Consider the following 22,631-nt stretch of genomic DNA (forward strand, 5'->3'; position numbering starts at 1 on the left):
TTCACCCCACCCCCCCAAAAAAGGAAGGCGAGCATTGGTAATAGGAGATTCTATTCTCAAAAGAACAGAACCAACCATCTGCAGACCGGACATACAATCTAGGTCCAGTATAGTTTTACTTCTTGTTCCCTCCTCTACCTTTTGGATGACAAAGTTGTTGGGTAAGTTGGTTAGGAATCTGTTTGATCTCCCGCTCACTGCAGAGTTTCTCTCCAAGCTGATATTTGGGTAGTTGAAGTCTCCCATTACTACTGTGGTATGCTTCCTACATACATTTATTAACTGGTTGGCAAAGAGTCCATCTAAGTCTTCTGATTGGTTGGGTAGCCTGTAGTATACCCCTATGGCAATGCCACTTTTTTTCCTATTGATCCAACAATGGTTGGAAACTGGTCAAAGAGAGAAGCAACTTGGAATTAAGTAGAAACTTCCTAACAGTGAGAACAATTAACCAGTGGAACAGCTTGCCCTCAGAAATTGTGGGTGCTCCATCACTGGAGATTTTTAAGAAGAGACTGGACAGTCACTTGTCTGAGATGGTATAGGTTCTTCTGCTTTAGCAGGGGGCTGGACTAGAAGACCTCCAAGGTTTCTTCCAGCTCTATTCTATTCTAAATTCATCTATTTCCCTTGTTTGGTTGGTTGGCCTATAGTATACACCTATGGCAGGGGTCAGCAACCTGAAACAGTGAAAGAGCCACTCGGAACCGGTTCTCTCACAAAAGGAAAAACTGGGAGCCGCAAAAAATGTGTGCGCATGTGCGTACATGCGCGCATGCGCAGAACAGGGTTTGACTGAAGGGTGGAGCCAAGGCGAGATATGCACCTACCCTGCATATTTGAATTGATTGGTTGAACTTTTTTAGTCCCACTTTTTTTGGGGGGGGACTGCACATGGCAGAGGACTGGGAGCCACAGGAGATGGCTAAAGAGCCGCATGCGGCTCCGGAGCCGCGGGTTGCAGACCTGTGACCTATGGCAATGTCATTTTCCCCCCCCACTTTTATATTGACTGAAATGCATTCAAGACAGTTTTTATCATTGTTGTGCTCCATTTCTGTAGAGATGTAGTTATTTCTTATATGTAGTGCAACTCCACCTCTTTTATTTGGTCTTCTTTTAAAAAAATTAATTTTTTCTCCTTTTGAATCTTCTACTTGGAAAGGATTTAAATCAATGATTCAAAGCTCAGATCACTGTAGTAGTGGATGGTATATTTATTTTTGAATGAAATTTATCTGAGTTTATGTATTTCAGCAATCTACATAGCCCCCTCTAGACTAGCATAATATGGTAAACATCAAAAATTCATAAAATAATTACCTTATTTATGCTTTTTAGCAATATTGAATTGATTTCTGCAGCACTGACTGAATTCTATTAGTTCTGTTTTCACAATGAAATCTCTAGAAGACCAAGTTGTACAGGAAGAACTAGGATACCAAGATGAAGAGGTATGGAAGTATATTTGGTTCAGTAGTAATTTTCAATGTAAGCTATTGACCATGGTATCCTTTTGGGTCAACTTCAGAAGTTGAGGTTGGGCAGCACAGTTTTGTGCTGTTTCCTGTCCTTCCTCCAAGACCAGTCCCAATTGGTACTGATAGGAAGTGAAAAGTCCAGTTCATGGCTCCTTTGTGGGGTGCCACAGGGCTTGGTGCTCTTTTTCAACATATACATGAAACGACTGGGTGAGATCGTCCGGGATGAGATATTATTAATATGTGGATGATACCCAATTATATATCTCCATATCTGGTGAAGTGAGTGCTGGAGTGGATGTCCTTTCACAATGCCTGAATGCTGTGGAAGTCTGGATGGGTCACAACAGACTTAACTGAACCCTAGTAAGATGGAGTAGGTGGTCCATTCTGTTTCCAGGAATTTATTATCCCTGGCCTTGGATGGAGTTGCACTACCCCAGTCAGACCTGGTGCATAACCTGTGGGGTCCTCTTGGACTTGCAACTCTTGCTCAAAAGCAGGTGGCAGCTATGGCCAGGAGTGCCTTTGCCCAATTCCACATTGTGCACCAATTATGCCTTTCTATGTTCAGTCATTCATGCCCTGGTCATCTCTCAATTGGACTGCTGCAATGTGCTCTACATGGGGCTATCCCTGAAATGTATTTGGAAGTTTCACTGGTGCAGAGTGTGGCCCTATGGGCCATATCAAGTGCCCAAAGAAGGGCATATATAATACACTTGCTCCATGAATTGCACTGGGTATCTGTTTTCTTCTGAGTCCCATTCAAGGTATTGGTCATCACCTATAAGCCCTACATGGCATAGGACCAAATTACCTACAGAACCAGCTTCACCTCATCTCATCAGCCTGTCTCACTCAGTCAGGCAGAGAAGGTACACTGTAGGCCCCAGCAGTGAAAGAATTTTGATTGGCAGGGTCTAGGAAGAAAGCCTTCTTGGCCACTGCCCCTGTTTTATGGAACATCCTATTGCCAGAGGTAAGGAAACCAACCCCCCAGTATTTTGACTTTCTGTAATGGGGCTAAAACTTGGCTCTGCAGCCTTGAGTGGGAGGCACAGAAGAACATGTAACTGTGGTGCTGGCTAGTCCCATGAGAACCCCCCTTCTCCATACACACATCTGTAAAAACCATCTTGGCATCACCATCTTAGGATTTTTTTTTCTTTTTTCCCTTTTGGTGTTTGTCATTATTCTATAATTTTAAAAGTTTTTACTGTAATTTAAATTTTATACAAGGTTTTATTTATAGGTTATAGTTTATTGTACTCTGTGAAGAATCCCTCTCTGGGGGAGATGAGCAGTTTAAAAATATGAATATAAATATGTAAATAAATAAAATAACCAATATTCTGTCCTCATGCTACAGGAATCATTTTTCCAGGACATTGATCTGTTACAGAAGCATGGAATTGTAAGTACATTCAGGGATTAATCCACATCTGGTTATTCAGTTGAGGGAAGCCAACCTACATTTTTATTCTAATTTGAAAAGCCCGATATAAAATTACAATATCATAACGAGAACAAAAATGTATGTTTTCTCAATAGATGTAAACCCTTTTGATACACATAAACATGATTCTTTCTGTCTCTTTTATTGTTTTCACTTATATTTATCTTAAAACTTTTTCTTCTTCTATTTGTACTAAAGGAGGAGGTTGTGCATATGTTTGCCTTTATCTTATCTTTGTGAAAGTGGTTTGTGTGTGAGAGGGAGAGAATGGCTGGTGTGAGAAAGAATACTTGATATAAATAAATATTGTAAAGGGAATATCATATTTTAAGGCAAGTAATTATTTACGTATTAGATTTTTTTAAAAACCACATTTTTTATAAATAACTGAAGACAGCTTTCATGCCTAAGGTGGGACTAGAACTCACAGTCTCCTGGTTTCTAGCCTGGCACCTTAACTATTAGATAAAACTGTCTTTTCCTGACCAGGCCTTTTTTGATGTATGGATTATAGCAGTGAACCTATGCATATAGGATTATAACTTTGCCTCCTGCACACATTTATTGGTGGAAGAGGGATGAAATCTGCAGCACTGGTTTCACCTGGTGTTGGCAAGATTAGGCTGACAAGACGCAAGACATCACTCCAAAGAATATTTACAAAGTACAAACCCTTTGTCTACTAAATTTGTATATAAATTTAGATGTATCACCTCTATGAGGGAGATGGGCTGTAAAGAAGTTTAGGAAGGAAGGAAGGAAGGAAGGAAGGAAGGAAGGAAGGAAGGAAGGAAGGAAGGAAGGAAGGAAGGAAGATAGATAGATAGATAGATAGATAGATAGATAGATAGATAGATAGATAGATAGATAGATTCTGGCGCTATATCATTTCAGAACAAAGAGTTTTGCCTCTGTCAGAAAAAAATAAACATTGAAGATACCTATGAAGTATTTACCCTGCAACTGAGATACAAATTATAATCCTCTATAGTAATTATCTTAATAGACCAAATACTTAGGGTTCATAAATATGTGAACTTAGAAAAAATAAATGGTGCTGAAGATGTCAACAATCTCCACCAGTATTTGGCCTTGGAAAGCAATGGATTACCTACAAAGGAATATAGCTCTTGACCGAAAATAAGTTGTATTCAAGAACTTGGAAAACACAGCTTGTACATATTGTTATAGCACATGGCCTTTACTATGTAGCTAATATAAACATAACATACAAATTAGGAATGCTTTCACAAGGAGCTAGTCTGTCATCTGTCTAACTAGGATTATTTTCAGATTTATAGTATATTCCTGACTTCCAAATGCAAAATCTCTCATCTGCTTAATATTCCTATATCTCACTGTTGGTAAACTCTTATTAGGTTGGATTACCCTCTATTAAGACATGATTGTCATATCCTGAATTTTGAGAAAGGAAAATTACTCTTTTCAATATGACTTGAACTAATTTCAGGTCTATCTCTTAACATGCTAATATTGCCACAGCAGCCAATGTGGTATCAGCAATCTAATTAGTATTTTCCTGATGTGTTGGACTATTTTAATTCCCACACATAGGGATGATTTTTTGGGGTGTTTGCTACCAAAACATCTACAAAGTAATATTTAGTTGGAGGATCCTGGTTTATAAAGCCACCATTTGAATTCAATGTATATTCCTTAAAACTGGCTTTAAAAATCTCACTAGGGTAATTACCAAATATACTTAAAATAATATAATCCAGCATAAATCAGTATAGTATGTACCCCATCCCAAGTCTACTAAATTGAGATAAGTGGCCTTATGAGAAAAGGTGTTCTTCGTAATAACATCCTGGCTACAAGATGTTATTATAAGAGCCTTGCTAGGTACCTTGTTTTTTTTTCTTTTGCAATAAATTCATTGCTCTTATAATTGATTGCAAAAGGGGAATTCCAATATTTGAGGTTGGTTTTGTTCTATATTCTGAGTTGCTAATTGGTTTTACTTCCCCCTTGTAGTGAGGGACATAATGCTGCATTCATGATTATCATATAGTGAATGCTATACAAAAACCAATCATTACCAGGAAAAAAAAGAGGGGGAAAAAGAACAAATGCTTGATTTTTTTTTAAAGACACATTTTCCCATTTTTAAAAAATCACTATATCAAGTCTCACCTTTTGACTGTTCATTTAAACCCTGACATCCATGTAAAGCTTATACAACAGTAATAATAATATTAATTTTAAAGATTAAGATAACATAAGATTGAAATTATGCTATGGATCTCTTCCTTTCCTTTTTCCTTTGTTTTATTTTTTCTTAATTTTTACTTAATTAATAAAAATATATATTTTAAAATAAATTATTACCAGCATTACCACAAATTCTTCTCATTTTGATAAAAATATGGTTAAGTTTTCAAATATAAAATTTTATTAATATCACTACTTTAGACCATATTTATTTTCTTCATAGAATGTAGCAGATATTAAGAAGCTAAAATCAGTAGGAATTTGCACAATCAAAGGGATTCAGATGACAACTAAGCGGGCATTATGTAATGTGAAGGGACTTTCTGAAGCCAAAGTAGAGAAGATAAAAGAAGCAGCCAACAAACTTATAGTAAGCAAATTATCCCTCAAGATTTTCTTTGTAATTATTTCTCACTGGAAGCCTGAGAATGTAGATAGTTCTCAACTTACAACTGTTCATTTAGTGACTGTTCAAAGGTACAACAGCACTGAAAACAATAACTTACAACCATTGTTCGCTCTTACAACTGTTGCAGCATCCCCATGGTCACATAATCAAAATTCGGATGCTTGGCAACTGGTTCATGTTTATGATGGTTGCAGTGTCCCGGGATCATATGCTCATCCTTTGCAGCCTTTTGACAAACAAAGTCAATAGGAAAGCTATATTCCCTTAACAACCATGTTGCAGTGATTCACTTAACAACTTTGGCACAAAAGGTCGCAAAATGGGGCAAAATTCATTTAACAAATATCTCGCTTAGCAATAGAAATTTTGGGCTCAGTTGTTGCCATAAGTGGAGGACTACCTATATATAAAAGTCTTCATTACTTTCAATATAATTTAAAACCAGTTAAACAGGTATAATCAATATATTCTAAGAGAAGCACTTCTGAAAACAAATAATCTATGGACAGTGATTACAAATGAACAATGACTATAATGAATTTTTATTTCCTGTTTGGCAACATTGGATGAAATTTTTATGTGACATATGTTGGTCCCTTGGAATTTGATTAATTGTAAGTTTTAATGAATTTCTTAGCTACACTTTAGCCATTTTCTTTTTCCTTAGCCATTTTTCAGCCATTTTCTTGGGAATCTCAAAGTTGTTATTACAGTATTATCTTCTTGGCCTTGAGTTTTCCCATTAGTTCTGATTTCCAGTTTTCCAACTGATCCTATTTTTTTATTTATTTTATTTATTTATTTAGTTATATTTATATACCGCCCTATTCCCTGAGGACTCAGGGCGGTTTACAGGGAATTAAAAATCCAAAATACAAAAATTAAGAACCAAATTAAAAAATATTAAATTAACCCTGTAGTCAGTTAAAAAGAACCCCAAATTAAAATTCCTCCTCAGTCTGGGCCCGAGAGCTCAAAGAGCCAGGTCTTCAGGCCCCGGCGGAATGATCGAAGGTCGGGGGCAGTTCTCAGCTCCACTGGCAGCTGGTTCCAGAGGGCAGGCGCTCCCACCGAGAAGGCCCTATCCCTGGGTGTCACCCGCCGGCAGTCTCTTACCGGCGGGACCCTGAGCAGACCCTCCCTGTGGGAGCGCACTGGGCGAAGGGCATTTGATGCCGGCAGCAGGTGTTCCCTCAGATATCCCGGACCCAGGCCATGTAGGGCTTTATAGGTGATAACCAGCACCTTGAATTTCACCCGGAGGGCAACCGGAAGCCAATGCAGCTCACGGAGTAGAGGTGTTACATGGGAGTATCGGGAAGCCCCCATTACAACTCGCGCGGCCGCATTCTGCACCAGTTGAAGCCTCCGAGTGGTCTTCAAGGGCAGCCCCATGTAGAGAGCGTTACAGTAGTCCAAACGGGAGGTCACAAGCGCATGAGTAACTGTGCGTAGGGCGTCTCGGTCCAGATAGGGACGCAACTGGCGCACCAGGCGAACCTGGGCAAAAGCCCCCCTGGTCACGGCTCCTATGTGATCTTCAAAATTGAGCCGTGAATCCAGGAGGACGCCCAAGTTGCGAGCCCTATCGACGGGGGGTAACACCTCACCCCCCATCATTAAGGATGGAATAACTTGGTTAACCCGAGATGCCGATATGCACAGCCACTCAGTCTTGGCGGGATTGAGACGAAGCCTGTTTCTCCCCATCCAGACCTGAACCGCCTCCAGGCATCGGGACATCACGGAGAGGGCATCACTGGGTTGGTTCGGGGTGGAAAGAAAAAGTTGGGTATCATCAGCGTACTGGTGATACCCCACCCCAAAACCACGAATGATCTCGCCCAGCGGCTTCATATAGATGTTGAACAGGAGAGGCGAGAGAACCGACCCCTGAGGGACTCCACAAATGAGAGACCTCGGGGCGGATCTCTGCCCTCCTGTCAACACTGACTGCGAGCGGCCCTGGAGGTAGGAGGAGAACCACCATAAAACGGTGCCTCCCACTCCCAGCCCCCTGAGACGCCGCAGTAAGATACCATGGTCGATGGTATCGAACGCCGCTGAGAGATCTAATAGGACCAGGAGAGAGGAGCAACCCCTGTCCCTAGCCCTCCAGAGATCATTCATTTTATGTTGTTGTTTGTAACTTTTTGATGACTTTTGCCCATTCTCTGCTTTTTCCAACATTTCTCACTCATTCATTATACTATAGAAACAATTAATATAAATATTACAGTAGTAATAACCAACATATCTGTATTTATAGAATTTACAATAACTAAAACACTAATAAGTATTGTTTAATCGAGTTACAATACTAATGAAGCCTCTCCAATATGGTCGTAATTTGTGATGGTTGTAAATTAGGTCATCCATGTGACCAAGCAGATTTAATTGCTTTTTTGTGGTGGTCATTAAGTAAACACCACAGTCATTAAGCAAACCAATGGCTCTCTAGGGACTAGTTTTGCAAAAAACTAGAAGTAAATGCTGGTTTTCGGAAAAACATACAAAAAGAACACAATCACATAACTGCAGATGGGTGTATGTGTGTGTTTGGCCATTGGAACTTTAAATCTAGGTTGTAAATTCCGCCGGGGAGATCCATCATAATTTTGAATGATCACTAAGCAACTAGTCATAAGTCAAGGACTATCTGTATGTGACTCACTAAACTTGAATATACCACATTTTCTAGGCAAGCATTTAGAATAGAATAGAATAGAATAGAATAGAATAGAATAGAATAGAATAGAATAGAATAGAATAGAATAGAATAGAATAGAATAGAATAGAATAGAATCTGGAAGGGACCTTGGAGATCTTCTAGTCCAGCTCCCCGCTCTAGCAATAGAACCGATACCATCTCAGACAAGTGACTGTCTAGTCTCTTCTTAAAAACCTCCAGTAATGGAGCACCCATGATTTCTGGAGGCAAGCTGTTCCACTGGTTAATTGTCCTCACTGTTAGGAATTTTCTCCTTAATTCCAGGTTGCTTCTCTCCTCGATTAGTTTCCATCCATTGTTTCTTGTCCTACCCTCTGTTGCTTTGGAAAATAATTTGACCACCTCCTCTTTGTGGCAACCTTTCAAATACTGAAATACTGCTATCATGTCATCTCTAGTCCTTCTTTTCTCTGGACTAGCCAAACCCAAATCCTGCAACTGTTCTTCATATGTTTTAATCTCCAGGCCTTAGTTGCTTAGTTGTTCTTCTTCACACTTTTTCCAAAGTCTCAACATCTCTTTTGTAGTATGGTGACCAAAACTGGTTGCAATATTCCAGGTGTGGTCTCACTAGGATTTTATAAAGCGGTATTAATACTTCATGTGATCTTGATTCTATGCCTCTGTTTATTCAACCGAGGATTGTATTAGCTTTTTTGGCTACTGCTGCAAACTGCTGGCTCATAGTCAAGTGATCATCCACTAGAACTCAAATGTCCCTCTCACGGTTACTGTTTTTGAACCAGGTCTCACTTAATCTGTACTTAATTTTTTTATTTTTCCTGCCTAAATGTTAAACTTTGCTTTTCTCCACATTAAAACTTATTTTGTTGGATAGGGCCCATTGATTAAGTTTGTCAAGATCTTTTTGAATCATGAGCTTGTCTTCTGGGGTGTTAGCTATTCTTGCCAGGTTACTGTCATCTGAAAATTTGCTTAGTTCCCCTTCTATTCCCTCATCTAAGTCATTGATGAAGATATTGAAGAGCACTGGGCCTAAGACGGAGCCTTGTGGTACCCCACTGCTTACTTGTCTCCATGTGGATGTAGTACCATTGAGGACTACTTGTTGAGTATGGTTTGTCAGCCAGCTACAAATCCATCTGGTGGTGATGTTGTCTATTCCAACTATGTCACACCCAACCTTGTGTACTATTGCTTCTAGTTCACCCTGTTTGTTCTTCAAGCTTTGAGCATTAGTATATAAACATTTAAGACTTTTTATGTCTGTCCATGGGTATGTTTCCTGGATCTCCTGATTGTTTGATTTTTTCTTTTTTCTCATCACTCCCTACCTCTTTGTTTGATTTGTTTTCTTGGGATTTATGTTTGGTTTTGTGTTCTAGAAATTCTGCTGATTGGTCACCCTTCCCCCTCAATTTTAATTTAAAGCCCTTCTAATGAGTTGGGCCAGTCTTTTTCCGAGTACATTTTTCCATTTTTGTGAAGTGCAGCCCATCCCTTGCCATGTGTCCGCGTAAAAAATGAAGTCCATGGTCCACTTTCCTGGTTTTGGTTTGATACTTCTTTTCTCTTTTCTCGCTCCTCAGAAAAACTAGCAAAAAGCACTAAGATTTGACACTGACTTGCACTGTATTACCCAATTAGGCATTAATATGGTATGGGAAGAATGCAAACGATTCTCTGTCCTGTTGTAAACATTGGCTAACACCACTACTTCCAGCTTGGACATTATTGGTTCTGAACTCACTGCAGTTCGCACAACTGTTTTGCAGAATCGTTTGGCTCTTGATTATATTTTAGCCAATGAAGGAGGTGTATGTAAGCTTGTGGGTTCATCATGTTGTGTTTACATTCCTGATGGCAACAGTGGTCTATTCCGTAATATTGCTAAAATACAGCAAGCAGTACAGAATTACAAAGATGGACCCCTTTCTCCTTTTGGCGATTTTAATGACATAGGTTTTTTAGGGCCTTTTCTAAAATGTTTTCTGGTCTGGGAGGCCAGATTATGTTCTTTTTGCTATCTGTTCTTTTTGTCCTTTTACTTCTATATCTGATTTTTTACATAGTTAAGAAGAGATGCATTTCTTCTGCTGTTCCTATCTCCTCTCCAGTACCCATTATGACGGTTAGTGCCCATGCTGCTGCTGCTGCTCGTCTTGCCTTCCCGTCAATTCTTTGTCCAGTTCTCCCTCTTTACATTCAGCTAGCTTTCGGCCTCCCTCTGCTAGGTCTTCTGTGCATTCAGCGGTCACCTCAGCTGCAGAGGATCCTACTTATGTTGCCTTGCTTGCAGGTGATCTTAATAACGCTCCTATGCGCAGATCCTCTACTTTTCGGTCTGCTTAAAGCATTTTATTTCCTTTGTAACTGTAAGGTAAAGGTAAAGGTAAAGGTTCCCCCGCACATGCGTGCTAGTCGTTTCCGACTCTAGGGGCCGGTGCTCATCTCCGTTTCAAAGCCGAAGAGCCAGCGCTTGTCCGAGGACGTCTCCGTGGTCATGTGGCCGGCATGACTAGACGCCAGAGGCGCACGGAACGCTGTTACCTTCCCACCGTAGTGGTCCCTATTTTTCTACTTGCATTTTTTACGTGCTTTCGAACTGCTAGGTTGGCAGAAGCTGGGACAAGTAACAGGCGCTCACTCTGTTACGCGGCACTCGGGATTCGACCTGCCAAACTGCCGACCATCTGATCGACAAGCTCAGCGTCCTAACCCACTGAGCCACCGCGTCCCTTTCTTTGTAACTGTAACGCCTACTAATTACAGTAGTTTTCCTACTTAATCTTAAATGAAGGATGTGATTTGCTTTTTACGTATTGTTTACTGATTATGTGTGTTGTCCTTATGGACAAGAAGTGGGGACTGTGGGAAATAAAAAATATAGCCCCTTAGCATCTAATAGGATAGGAATGAGCAAACATAAAATAGGCTCCATAATTGTGATTTAAAGCTTTAACTTTGAACTTTATGCTGTGTCACAATAAGAATGTGCTATTTGCAATCTGCTGAGCTCTGTAGAAATATATATTGCAAAGTATGTAATTCTATATATATTTGAAACTTACATATTTTAACTGTAGGAAAAGAGGAAGAGAAAGTAGCAGATGCATAGAAGTATCAGATGGGAACTGCCAGTGCAAAGCAAAAATTATGAGTGGGTGGTAGGTAGAAGGAAAGTATAAAAACTTACCTCTTCGAACAAGCTGGCCTGGCCTGATGGGATGGGGTTGGGTTTTATTAATGTGTTTTAACCTACTTTTTAAATGTGTTTTAACTTATTCGTGGGCATTTTGTTTAATCTTTTTTATTTTTGGTATTTTGTCTTTTAATATGTACTGCCCTGTTCACCGCCCTGAGTCCTTCGGGAGAAGGGCGGTATACAAATAAAATTAATAAATAATAAATAAATAAATAAAAATATTGGTTAAAGTCTGGCTCGTAGCCATTGGTCTATAGCTGTTCTATTGGAATCTGCTATTGCCATTTGGTCCTCATTGCAATGGGTTATTGATGTAAGTAATGCTATGTTAATATACTATGTTCCAAATTAGTAGAAAATAAACCTCTGAATCTTAAAGTAAGAATTGTCTTTGTGTTACTGTCTGTTGTCTTTTCTATTGGTTTTTTCCACGACAAAGGGTAGCCCCATTTAGACCACATTCCAGTAGTCTAAGCATGAGATGACCAGGGCTTGAATGACTGAGTGCAGGGACACTTGATCCAGAAAAGGCCACAACAGACACACAACCCAAAGTTGTGCAAAGACTTCTCCTAGCTCCACCTGCCACCTGCTTTTTCAGCAGGAGTCCTGAGTACAGGAGAACCAAGTGGCAGACCAGGTCTGTCTGGGGTAGTGCTACCCTATTCAGCTGTCAAAGCCCCAGATCTTGAAGTCCATTCACCCAGTCACATTCGGTCTTGCCAAGGCTCAGTCAGACCCTGTTGTTCCCTGTCTAGGCCCCCATAGCCTCCAGGTACTAATACTTTTCCCCTATTCTCCCCATTTAACCATTTTTCTTAAAATGGACAGTTTGTGACAAAATTGGTTTTTGCAAATTGTTCTAAAGTAATTTGGATTCAGTGGCGCCCCCTACTGGCCATGTCGAGCTAGCGGTTTTGAGTCCTCCCCTTCCGGTCTAGGAGGCCCCCCCAAGTTGTACACTGGCGTAGTGCAAACCCATACAGATTTAATGATGATAAATAATTTTACGACTTGCCTTGCCACAGTTGTTAAGTGAATCACTGCAGTTGTTAAGTAAGTAACACAGATGTTAAATGAATCTGGTTTTCCTATGACTTTGCTCGTCAGAAGGTTGCAAAAGGTGATCACATAACCTTGAGATACTGCAACCATCATAAATGTGAGTCAGTTGCCAAATGTCTGAATTTTAATCATGTGACTACAGAGATGCTGCAACAGTTAAATGTGAAAAATAGTCAAGTCCCTTTTTTCAGCGCTGTTGTAACTTTGAACGGTCACTAAATAGTTGTAAGGCAAGGACTACCTATATACTGCTATCACTATTACATGGTTAGGAGTTTTGATCAAAGATAATATAATTGTTTGCTTTTATTATTTGCATTATTTGTTCAGTGTATAAAGCAATTTACAAATCTTAAATGACAGTGATATCAAGACATATTAAACATTTTCACCTTTTTCCCCAGGAACCAGGGTTTCTGACTGCTTTTGAGTATAGTGAGAAGCGAAAGATGGTATTCCATATTACCACTGGAAGCCAGGAATTCGAGTTAGTAAACTGTCAGCCCCATAACCCTATTTTTTCATTTCCTTCATGTTTAAACTTTTGTTATTGTTTTGATTTTAATTTAGTTTCATCTGACTGTCTTTATTGCCTCCCCAGTACAATAATGAAGCATTCAACAGTGCCCCTGACATGTAATCTTAGTCCCAGAGATTACACTTCTATTAGGTAAAATGAAAAACTGTTAGAGAATGGACCAGAAGATACCTAGTCTGCCTATTAAAGAACAAACTATACTATATAAACAACTGAGAATCACTAGATTGTAATGGGGTACAAGTTTAATAAATTTAAATGGTTTCTTTTGATTATAAATAAAGTTCTGGAAAAAAACAAAAGGGAATATTTTGATTAATATCCACTCTATTTTAGTTCCCTTTTTTGTAATATCACATATCAAGTAAACAACTGATTTTACTACCATCTCTTGGTATTGTTAAAGTTACATTTTTAATCTCATTTTTCTGTTAAGCAATAAATTATTCCTAGCATCCTAGATACACACTCCATCAGCTCCCATTCTGTCAGATGCAAGCAATCAGATCCACGTGTGAAGAGTTCACTTAGGAGTTCAATTAGGTGTTTTATTGCTCAAGCCTATAGGCAGGAATCTGCATGAGACTAGATAAGGTTCAATGGCATTCCTAGGGGAGGTCAGATTTTGCCCTCTTTTGTCCATGTAGGAATTCCAGATTAATTCCTCCTTTGACTCCTCTCCCTGGCTTGGTCAGTCTCACTCCTATACATCCCATGATTTTAAGTTTTTTTCTTCCTTCCAGTAAACTCCTAGGTGGTGGGATTGAAAGCATGGCTATCACAGAAGCCTTTGGAGGTTAGTGAAAATATTAGGGAATAATTCCCTAAAGCTATAGGAATTGTAAGTATATTGAACAGGCACTGTATTTTGATTTGTATGTAGATATTTAAAAGTCATAATCTTTTTAGAAATGGAAAGAGCTATGCCTTTTTTTGTATTCCAGGATATACCATAAACTAATTTATAATCTAGATCAGTTTTCTTAATGTGATACCATTCAGGCTGGGTAGAATTCCCTGAAGATATTTGGGTTGTGAATTTTCGTGGTAGTCATTCTAAAGCATCTTTATCATGCCTAACTGGGAAAGCTGCTTTAAACCTTTAAATCCATTATTAAAATGATTTAATACCATCTTAATAATATGTAAATATTTTTTAAATATTTGAAATCTGTATCACTTCATAAATGCAGTTTCTAGTTGAATTGAGTGGAACTTCAAGTATATACTAGGTAGATATCCACTAGGTAGACCACACCTGAAAATCAACTTCACAGGATGACTAAAGCTATACTCAATAACAGAATCTTGCAGTCTTTCTTCTTATACCCCAGTGAATCAGGAGGACTATCTAAATCACTTCTGAATACTATCTTCTTTCTCAGACTTCAAGAATTTCAACCATATCTGTCTATTTCTGTCAAACCATTTTCCTCTCTGCATCAAATGTCCCTACTGAGTGGTTTTTTTCGGATGACATTCTGTATGTTATCATGCAAATACAATCAATCCTTCTGTTAGAATATAAATAATGTTTTTATATAAATGCATAAAAAAAGGTAAAGGTTCCCCCGCACATGTGTGCTAGTCGTTTCCGACTCTAGGGGCCGGTGCTCATCTCCATTTCAAAGCCGAAGAGCCAGCGTTTCTCCGAGGACGTCTTCCGTGGTCATGTGGCCGGCATGACTAGACGCCAAAGGCGCACGGAACGCTGTTAAATAAATACATACATCCCTATAAAAGGGAGTTCATCTGAACACTGGAGATTTTGTGCCAGTAGATACGGTTTCAAAGAGGTAGTTGTGTTAGTCTTTGAAACAAAAACAATAAACTTTGGACTAACTAACTAATGTATCCTTGCATGACAGACTTCCCTTATTTACAATATTTCACTTTTTAAATTTTTGTTTTTATAGAATTCCGAACAGGCAAAACTCAACTTTCCCATACTCTTTGTGGTATGTAACAAGTAATAGTTATATTGAAAATTGCATGTTCAATATGCAAAAATATGCTGATGGTATTTAAAATCAAACACATACAATGTGTGAACATTCTAAATATCATAGTAGCTGAAGAAATCACTTTCTTCTTTACAGTGGTGGATTGTATCTCTTACTTGGTAAGGATAACACTAATCCTGCCTTCAGCCTTTCTGACTCCTTAGTATGAAAGCAAGTCCCTAGGTGCCACATTACAAAGAAATGAGATATACCGTGTATTTAAAGCAGCCATATTCTGAGAGAAAGAATTATAGGAACTGCCTTCTAGTCTTGGTCTGGCATGTTTCTTAGCAATATCATCTACATGGAGGTATTTTCCAAAATCATTACAATAGAAGAAATGTTTTAAATGCTCAGGCTCAGAACTTTATCAGAATCTCCATACTGGTGGAAAGAAGAGCAGCCAGGCTAAGCAGATTATACTAGGTATGCAGCTGGAATGTCAACAGGTCAGAATACTTGATATGATGAGATTTCTTCCATTGTTTCTGACAACATCCATTTTACAGCATCCTCAGAGTTTTCCATTTTTCCATATTATACAAGGTGGGTGTGAAGGAAACAGTACCTATACCACTAGAATATTCTCAGTTTCATCCAGGGCTGCAGCAATATTTCCAGTCCCGTTTTACCTGCAAATATTTATTTGTACAGAATTTAAGACAACATACAAGGAAGAAAATACACATATATAGCCAATATAAAATACAATAACAGAAACAAATCTATATGATGGCCTTACCACCATTAGTATTCATACACCCTGGGAAATGCCACATCTAAAATGATTTTAGAATAAATTAAATTCTTTCATTTTGATGTTTACGCCTACTTAACATAATAGCATGGAGCTTTTGATACAGAAGACCATAGAAAAAGGGAGATTTAATGTAAAATCCATTCATTGTTTTGACAGTAACCCTTCAATTTTGGATATTTGAAAATTTGTTACTATTATTATTCATTTAGTGACAGCCCAACTTCCAGGAGCAAATGGATATACAGGAGGGAAGATTATTTTCATTGACACAGAAAACACATTGTATCCTGAATATATTATTATGTCGACTGAACACGGTGAAAGGATTTCCTATACAGTGTTAATAAATACATTTTAAATTTGAATTTATGGTACAGCATAAGCAGAAGAGACATTTAATGTATAGACAGGAGAAGGTGAACGCTAACAAATTTACTATATGAAATGCAGTGGAGAGGTCTTCCCATTTGCCACTCATTTGCAATGTATTGTAATACTTAGTTGGATTCTATATGTTGTTCTCCCAATTTTCAAGACACAAGCATTTTCACCATGAGGTTTGTCAGTATGGAACTCATGGAGAACATCTTCATGTGGTCAATCAAGGTGAATCCAAAGTTGTGAAAACAGTGTGTCAACTAATTTACTTCCCTACGTTAGGCAGGATGTTACATGCAAGAAACTTAAAAGCAGGTGATATGGCGAGAAGTCACTAAAATGGGAAAACACATAAACACAGGATGAGTTTAATGGAACATGAATTTAATTTGTCCTTCAAGTCAGGTAAAAATACAAATATATTTTTAGCCTGTAAGTTTGGGAAATTTGCATTGCATCAAGACTAGTTTGCAAGTAACATCTGGCAATTAAAAGAACATGGTTACTAAAAGGGAAGGGGGAAATTAGCATCTGGAAGTGCTCAATTTTGAGGAGATATTTGTTTTTATATATGGGCTTCAACTATATATCTGAGAACTGAATTAAAAATCAGATACCTTAACTAAGAAACAACTCCAGTCGTCCCGACCGCTTACGTGACATTGCTGATCGCTTCAATGCAGATCATGAGGCAGTTCTTGACAATGTATTGTATGCACGGGCTTATACTAGTAAGATTGCAACAAGGTGGCACAGAAATCCTGTTCACTTTAAGGAACAATTACGCATCAAGGGGTTATCACTGGAATTATGTCTATTTTTCAATTTGTGTTTCTGTTTTGAATATAGTCAGGGTACTTTTCACATAAGATTGAGTTATAAAATTTCCCCAAATCTGAACATAGTATCTATCAGTTTATTTCTCCTCCCGAAAGAAATATTTATATTGCCTTCCCCTGAAACCATATCACTGCACTATATGAATTTTGTACAGTGAGGTTTGTTTATAACACACAGGGGACTCTTTTCTTAAGGAAATTCATGTAATAAAGCTAATTAGTTTTCTTTTCTAATATTCTGTATAAAAACTTTTAAATGTTTATTTTAAGTAATTGTGATAAGACCGTATTTTTGCAAGCTTTACAAAGTCAATTAGATCTTCTTAAGTAAATTAGGTAAGTTACATCAAATGTCTGAACATGACATTACACATGACTTCTATATGGAAATATTGCAGAATTATAGGCAATATTTATAATTAGGCATATATATACATTAATGTGACCTGAGCTAGAAATGAATATTAAATACCATACTTTGCAGAATTTTCAAGAGGATTTCAAATATTCATTAAGTATTTAGCTTCTTTTGGAATTATTTTATAGTAATGTTTTAAAAATAATGAGCTAAAGATACTAAAGATTTAGTTATGTCTGTTGTAACAGAACTCAACTACAATACATCTTGGTCTATCTAGTAAGTACTTTTTTTCTGATTTAAAACAAGTGTTATTATTATTATTTCCTCATTGAAAGGTGAGCATCAAATGGAACTACTTGATTATGTTGCTGGCAAATTCCATGAGGAACCTGGCATCTTCAAACTACTGGTATATATTTTATAGTCCTGATTATTATATGCTTCAATCAATCAATCAATCAATCAGTCAATCAATCAATTAATCAATCAGAATAGAGCTGGAAAGAACATTGGAAGTATTCAAGTCCAACCCCCTACTCAAGCAGAAGACCTTATACCAGGGGTAGGCAACCTCGGCTCTTTTATGACTCATGGACTTCAACTCCCAGAATTCCTGAGCCAGCTTGGCTGGCTCAGGCATTCTGGGAGTTGAAGTCCATGAGTCATAAAAGAGCCGAGGTTGCCTACCCCTGCCTTATACCATTTCAGACAAGTGTTTGTCTACTCTCTTCTTAAAAACCTCCAGTGATGAAGAACCCACAATTTCTGATGGCAAGCTATTCCACTAGTTAATTGTCCTCACTGTTAGGAAGTTTCTTCTTAATTCCAGGTTGACTAATTTCCATCCATTGTTTCTTGTCCTGCCCTCTGGTGCTTTGGAAAATAAGTTGACCACCTCCTTTTTGTGGCAACCTTTCAAATACTGGTATACTGCTATCATGTCATCTCTAGTCCTTCTTTTCTCTGGACTAGCCAAACCCAAATCCTGCAACCGTTCTTCATATATTTTAGTCTCCAGGCCTTAGTTGCTTAGTTGCTCTTCTTCACACTTTTCCCAAAGTCTCAACATCTTTTTGTAATATAGTCACCAAAATTGGATGCAGTATTCCAGGTGTGACCTTACTAAGGCTTTATAAAGCAGTACTAATTCTTCAATTCCTTTAATTAATGTTAATCTTTTAAATAACTTATTCTCATGAACAAATGTCTTTTTTACATTTAATGTACAGATAATAGATTCCATTATGGCACTGTTTCGTGTGGATTTTAGTGGTCGTGGGGAATTAGCTGAAAGGCAACAGAAACTTGCTCAGATGCTCTCAAGACTTCAGAAAATATCAGAAGGTGGGAGAAATATTTCTCAGGTTAAACACATGATTTTATGTAATCTGTTTTCTCTTTTGAAAGTCCCAGTGAGACTGACAGACATAAGAGATGGAGCATTTTTAGTACTTCCTGCAAATTTCTACTCTGCACAAGGACACTGGTTTTTAATTAGACCTATACAACAACTTTTAATTTGGTTTTAATGATCTGGTTTAAGTTGATACTGCTGTTTTTTTAACTAGTATTTCTCAATCTTGGCATCTACCATATATATACTTCACTGCAAGAATTCTCAGCAATGGGGAAATTGGAGATTTGATGTCCACACATCTGAAAGTTAGAAAACTTTCCATAATACTATTTTATCTGTATAGGTAATTAAAACTGGTCTTTGTGCTGTTTCCATATTGTGGAGAGTTTTATAAGCATAGTTTATTCGAAATGATTTTAAAAAATTGTGGAAAGAATACTAGTAGAATATTTTTTTCTCTCTCTTTATGTCTATCGCACCTTTTGGCCTAATTTTCCTTCTGCAGAATATAATGTGGCTGTGTTTGTGACTAACCAAATGACCTCTGATCCTGGAGCAACCATGACGTAAGCAAATTATTATTAATGTTGTTCTTAAGTCACATGAATACGATCTCTTAAATGATATTTTAAACCATAGAAAAAGGCTTTAGAACCATACTAATAAGGGATTCTAGGAAAATAGTTCATCTAAATGTCAATTTAAATAGGAAAAATGACTGAACAGTCCAAACTAGATATGTAGTTTAAATGGGTCTTTATATTTAAAATGCATATGTTAAAAAGTATTTTGGAAAATGAGATGAAAGTTACTGAGCAAAACTGGGCACAATGCAATTACTTCTCTTGCCTCATGTGGAGAAAAGTCCTCCTATTAAAGCTGTTATTTGCATTTAGAGTAGAGGATTCTCAGATTGGACCAATTGGAATTCTCCTTCAATGATCTTGAAAGGGATCGAGACTCATACAGTATCTTGTTTTCCTGTTACAGATTATTTTTAGTTTTTAAGTTCAGAGCAAGCTTGCTACCAGAGCTTACTTGCAAATGATGTGTTCCTGGTTCCCTGCATAAAGATAGTAGTTGATGGGTCAGTTTCAGAAATAGGAAAGAATGTTGAGTCAAAAGCATTAGTTGTCAAGCATTAGTTCTGTTGTACACATTGTCATTTGTATTCAGATTCAGTTTTGTGCTATAAATTGAGAAGTGATTGGTTATTATTTTTTATGTTTTTGCCCCTCTTTGTCCAACATTAATAAAGTTAATGAGTGAGAAAGTGAGTGCTTAGTATAGTGGTCAAACTGTAGGAACGTGTGAAGGAAGCAACACTCATCTAAAGGCATATAGACAAACACACAATAATTAAAAGAAAGTTAATTTGTTAATATTGTTATTTCTCATGGCAAACTATATATCAATATTATTTCAAGATTTTCAGGAATTTAGGGCCATATTTCCCACTTTGAATATAACAGCTATATCTTTATTTAATGTAGCTTTCAGGCTGATCCCAAGAAACCCATTGGAGGCCATATCCTTGCTCATGCTTCTACAACGAGGATTAGTTTGCGAAAGGGAAGAGGAGAATTACGTATTGCCAAAATATATGATAGGTAATATATAAACTGACTGGTACAGTACACTATACTTCAACATATTCTATGTTATCATTGTATCTTATTTGGGTTCTAGTTTTTAAATGAGTTTGTAAAAAAATTCAGAAATATGACTAAATTACTTTAATGTAGTCATTTGTGACAGCACATTATAGTATACTTTGCTGTATAGAATAGAATACAGTAGAATAGAATATTTATTCGGCCAAGTGTGAAGGAATTTGTCTCCAGTGTATAAGCTCTCAGTGTACATGCAAAACAACAGAGTAATAATAATCATAATAATGATACCAAGAAGAGAATTATTATCCATTTATACTTGACACTATCACTTCTTGTTTTATGATACACACTTCTTTGTAACCCAATTCTGTGGCATTAAATGTTTATGCTTCTCCTGACATCTCCAACTCTAACTTCTTTGTTACACATTGGACAGAAGCATGTTGTTACATGTAGCCACCCATGTTTGCTTTTTCAGCAAGTGTTCATCCTTCTCAAGAAACTGTATGCTACCCATTACCAGTAGTATGGTTTCAAAGATCAAACTGGTTATCTCAATGTCTGGTACTCAATGTAACTGAAAACACCACCCATCATAAACATTGTAAAAAAAATAGAGAAACATAGATAAAATTTCCCCCTCCAAGGGGTTTATATGAAAGTAATATAAAACTCTGCAGATGGGGGCATAATATAATGTAACTTTCGATACAATCCTTTTATCATTGACCTTCATACAGGTAGTCCTTGGCTTGCAACCATAACTAAGCCCAAAACTTTGGTCGTTAAGTCATAGTAACCATTAAGCAAGACACCCACGACTGCTTCACTTAGCAACTGCAATTCAGTTCTCATTAACTACCACATGGATTGTTGTTAAGCAACCACATGGATTGTTAAGTAAACAGAAGCCTTTTTTTGAGGCAGGGTAGGCAATTCCCCTCCATATACAGAATGAGAGTTTAGTCGCTTAGGCCACAGCCCGGGGGTTGGGGACCCCTCATGTATAGGTTATAGGATATGGGGTGCAGAAATCCCACCACTATATGGGGACAAAATGATACAGAAGACTAACTTTTTGCCCCCATCTAGTGTTTTTCTAAGGGACGCGGTGGCTCAGTGGGTTAGGATGCTGAGCTTGTCGACCAGATGGTCAGCAGTTTGACGGGTCGAATCCCAAGTGCTGCGTAACAGAGTGAGCGCCTGTTACTTGTCCCAGCTTCTGCCAACCTAGCAGTTCGAAAGCATGTAAAAATGCAAGTAGAAAAATAGGGACCACTACGGTGGGAAGGTAACAGCGTTCCGTGCGCCTTTGGCGATGAGCACCAGCCCCTAGAGTCAGAAACGACTAGCACGCATGTGCGGGGGAACCTTTACCTTTACCTTTATAGTGTTTTTCTGGATTTCTGCAGCCAGTTCTATTTATTTACACAATTCCAAAAAGAAAGTAAAAGAATGAATTTTTGTTTTTTTTCCAGTCCTGAAATGCCTGAAAATGAAGCTACATTTGCAATAACCGCTGGAGGAATAGGAGATGCTAAAGAGTAGGCTGATCTTAGTGATAAACAACTGGGAGATTCCCATCAAATTATATCAAATGTTATTTAGTTCCTAGTTACTTATGTCTATTATTTCAACTTTAGAAAAGTTAAATTTGAGGGGCAGCAATATGATTGCTAGAAATGTTACCTTTTGATATTGATAAGGATATTTTCTTTGTTCACAGGATAAGTCAATCATGTGTAACCATCCTTTTCATAACAGCACTAATTTTGTGCAGGGAATTTCTACTAGAATTAGAGTACCAATGCACTGCAGTTTTAAAGGTCTGGAAAAAGTCTAGAGGTCATAAGAATTGAAAACATTTTTATAGAAAATATCTCAAAATGCTTTACGGATCCTTAAATACTTCAAGGACTTTTAATGTATTAATTTTAGCTTTAATGTATACAAGGATATGAATCGCAATTGAAAGTAATTGACCAGCATTTAAAAATAAATACATTTGTCAACTCTCTAAATAAGAGTTTCTAGATAGTCAACTGGAATTAAAAATTGGAAATTGATTTTACTTAAGGAATATTCATTGTTTGCAAAGTTTAAACATTTGCTTAATTATAATTAAAATACCTATACTTGTACTTCATGTAAAATCAAACAACTGCCTCTTTTTTCTTTGAAAGCAAATTTTATTGTCTATTCCATCTATGGATGTGTAGTAAGCATCAAAAAT

At 37.6% G+C, this 22,631-nt stretch overlaps 1 protein-coding gene across 1 annotated transcript; it reads left to right on the top strand.

Moving 5' to 3' along the window:
• Positions 1-1,397: 1,397 nt before the first annotated feature.
• On the top strand, positions 1,398-21,946 carry DMC1 (DNA meiotic recombinase 1; the record flags this gene model as incomplete). The annotated part of the gene is made up of 13 exons (XM_083366491.1): positions 1,398-1,454; positions 2,854-2,898; positions 5,399-5,545; positions 12,951-13,033; positions 13,828-13,880; positions 15,001-15,042; positions 16,057-16,129; positions 16,865-16,956; positions 17,761-17,834; positions 18,655-18,769; positions 19,288-19,348; positions 20,276-20,392; positions 21,877-21,946. 13 exons carry the CDS (start codon positions 1,398-1,400, stop codon positions 21,944-21,946), a joined length of 1,029 nt encoding a protein of 342 aa, XP_083222617.1.
• Between the last annotated feature and the right edge of the window lie 685 nt (positions 21,947-22,631).

This window comes from Vipera ursinii, assembly GCF_947247035.1.
Source record: "Vipera ursinii genome assembly, chromosome: 6".
Taxonomy (NCBI): domain Eukaryota; kingdom Metazoa; phylum Chordata; class Lepidosauria; order Squamata; family Viperidae; genus Vipera; species Vipera ursinii.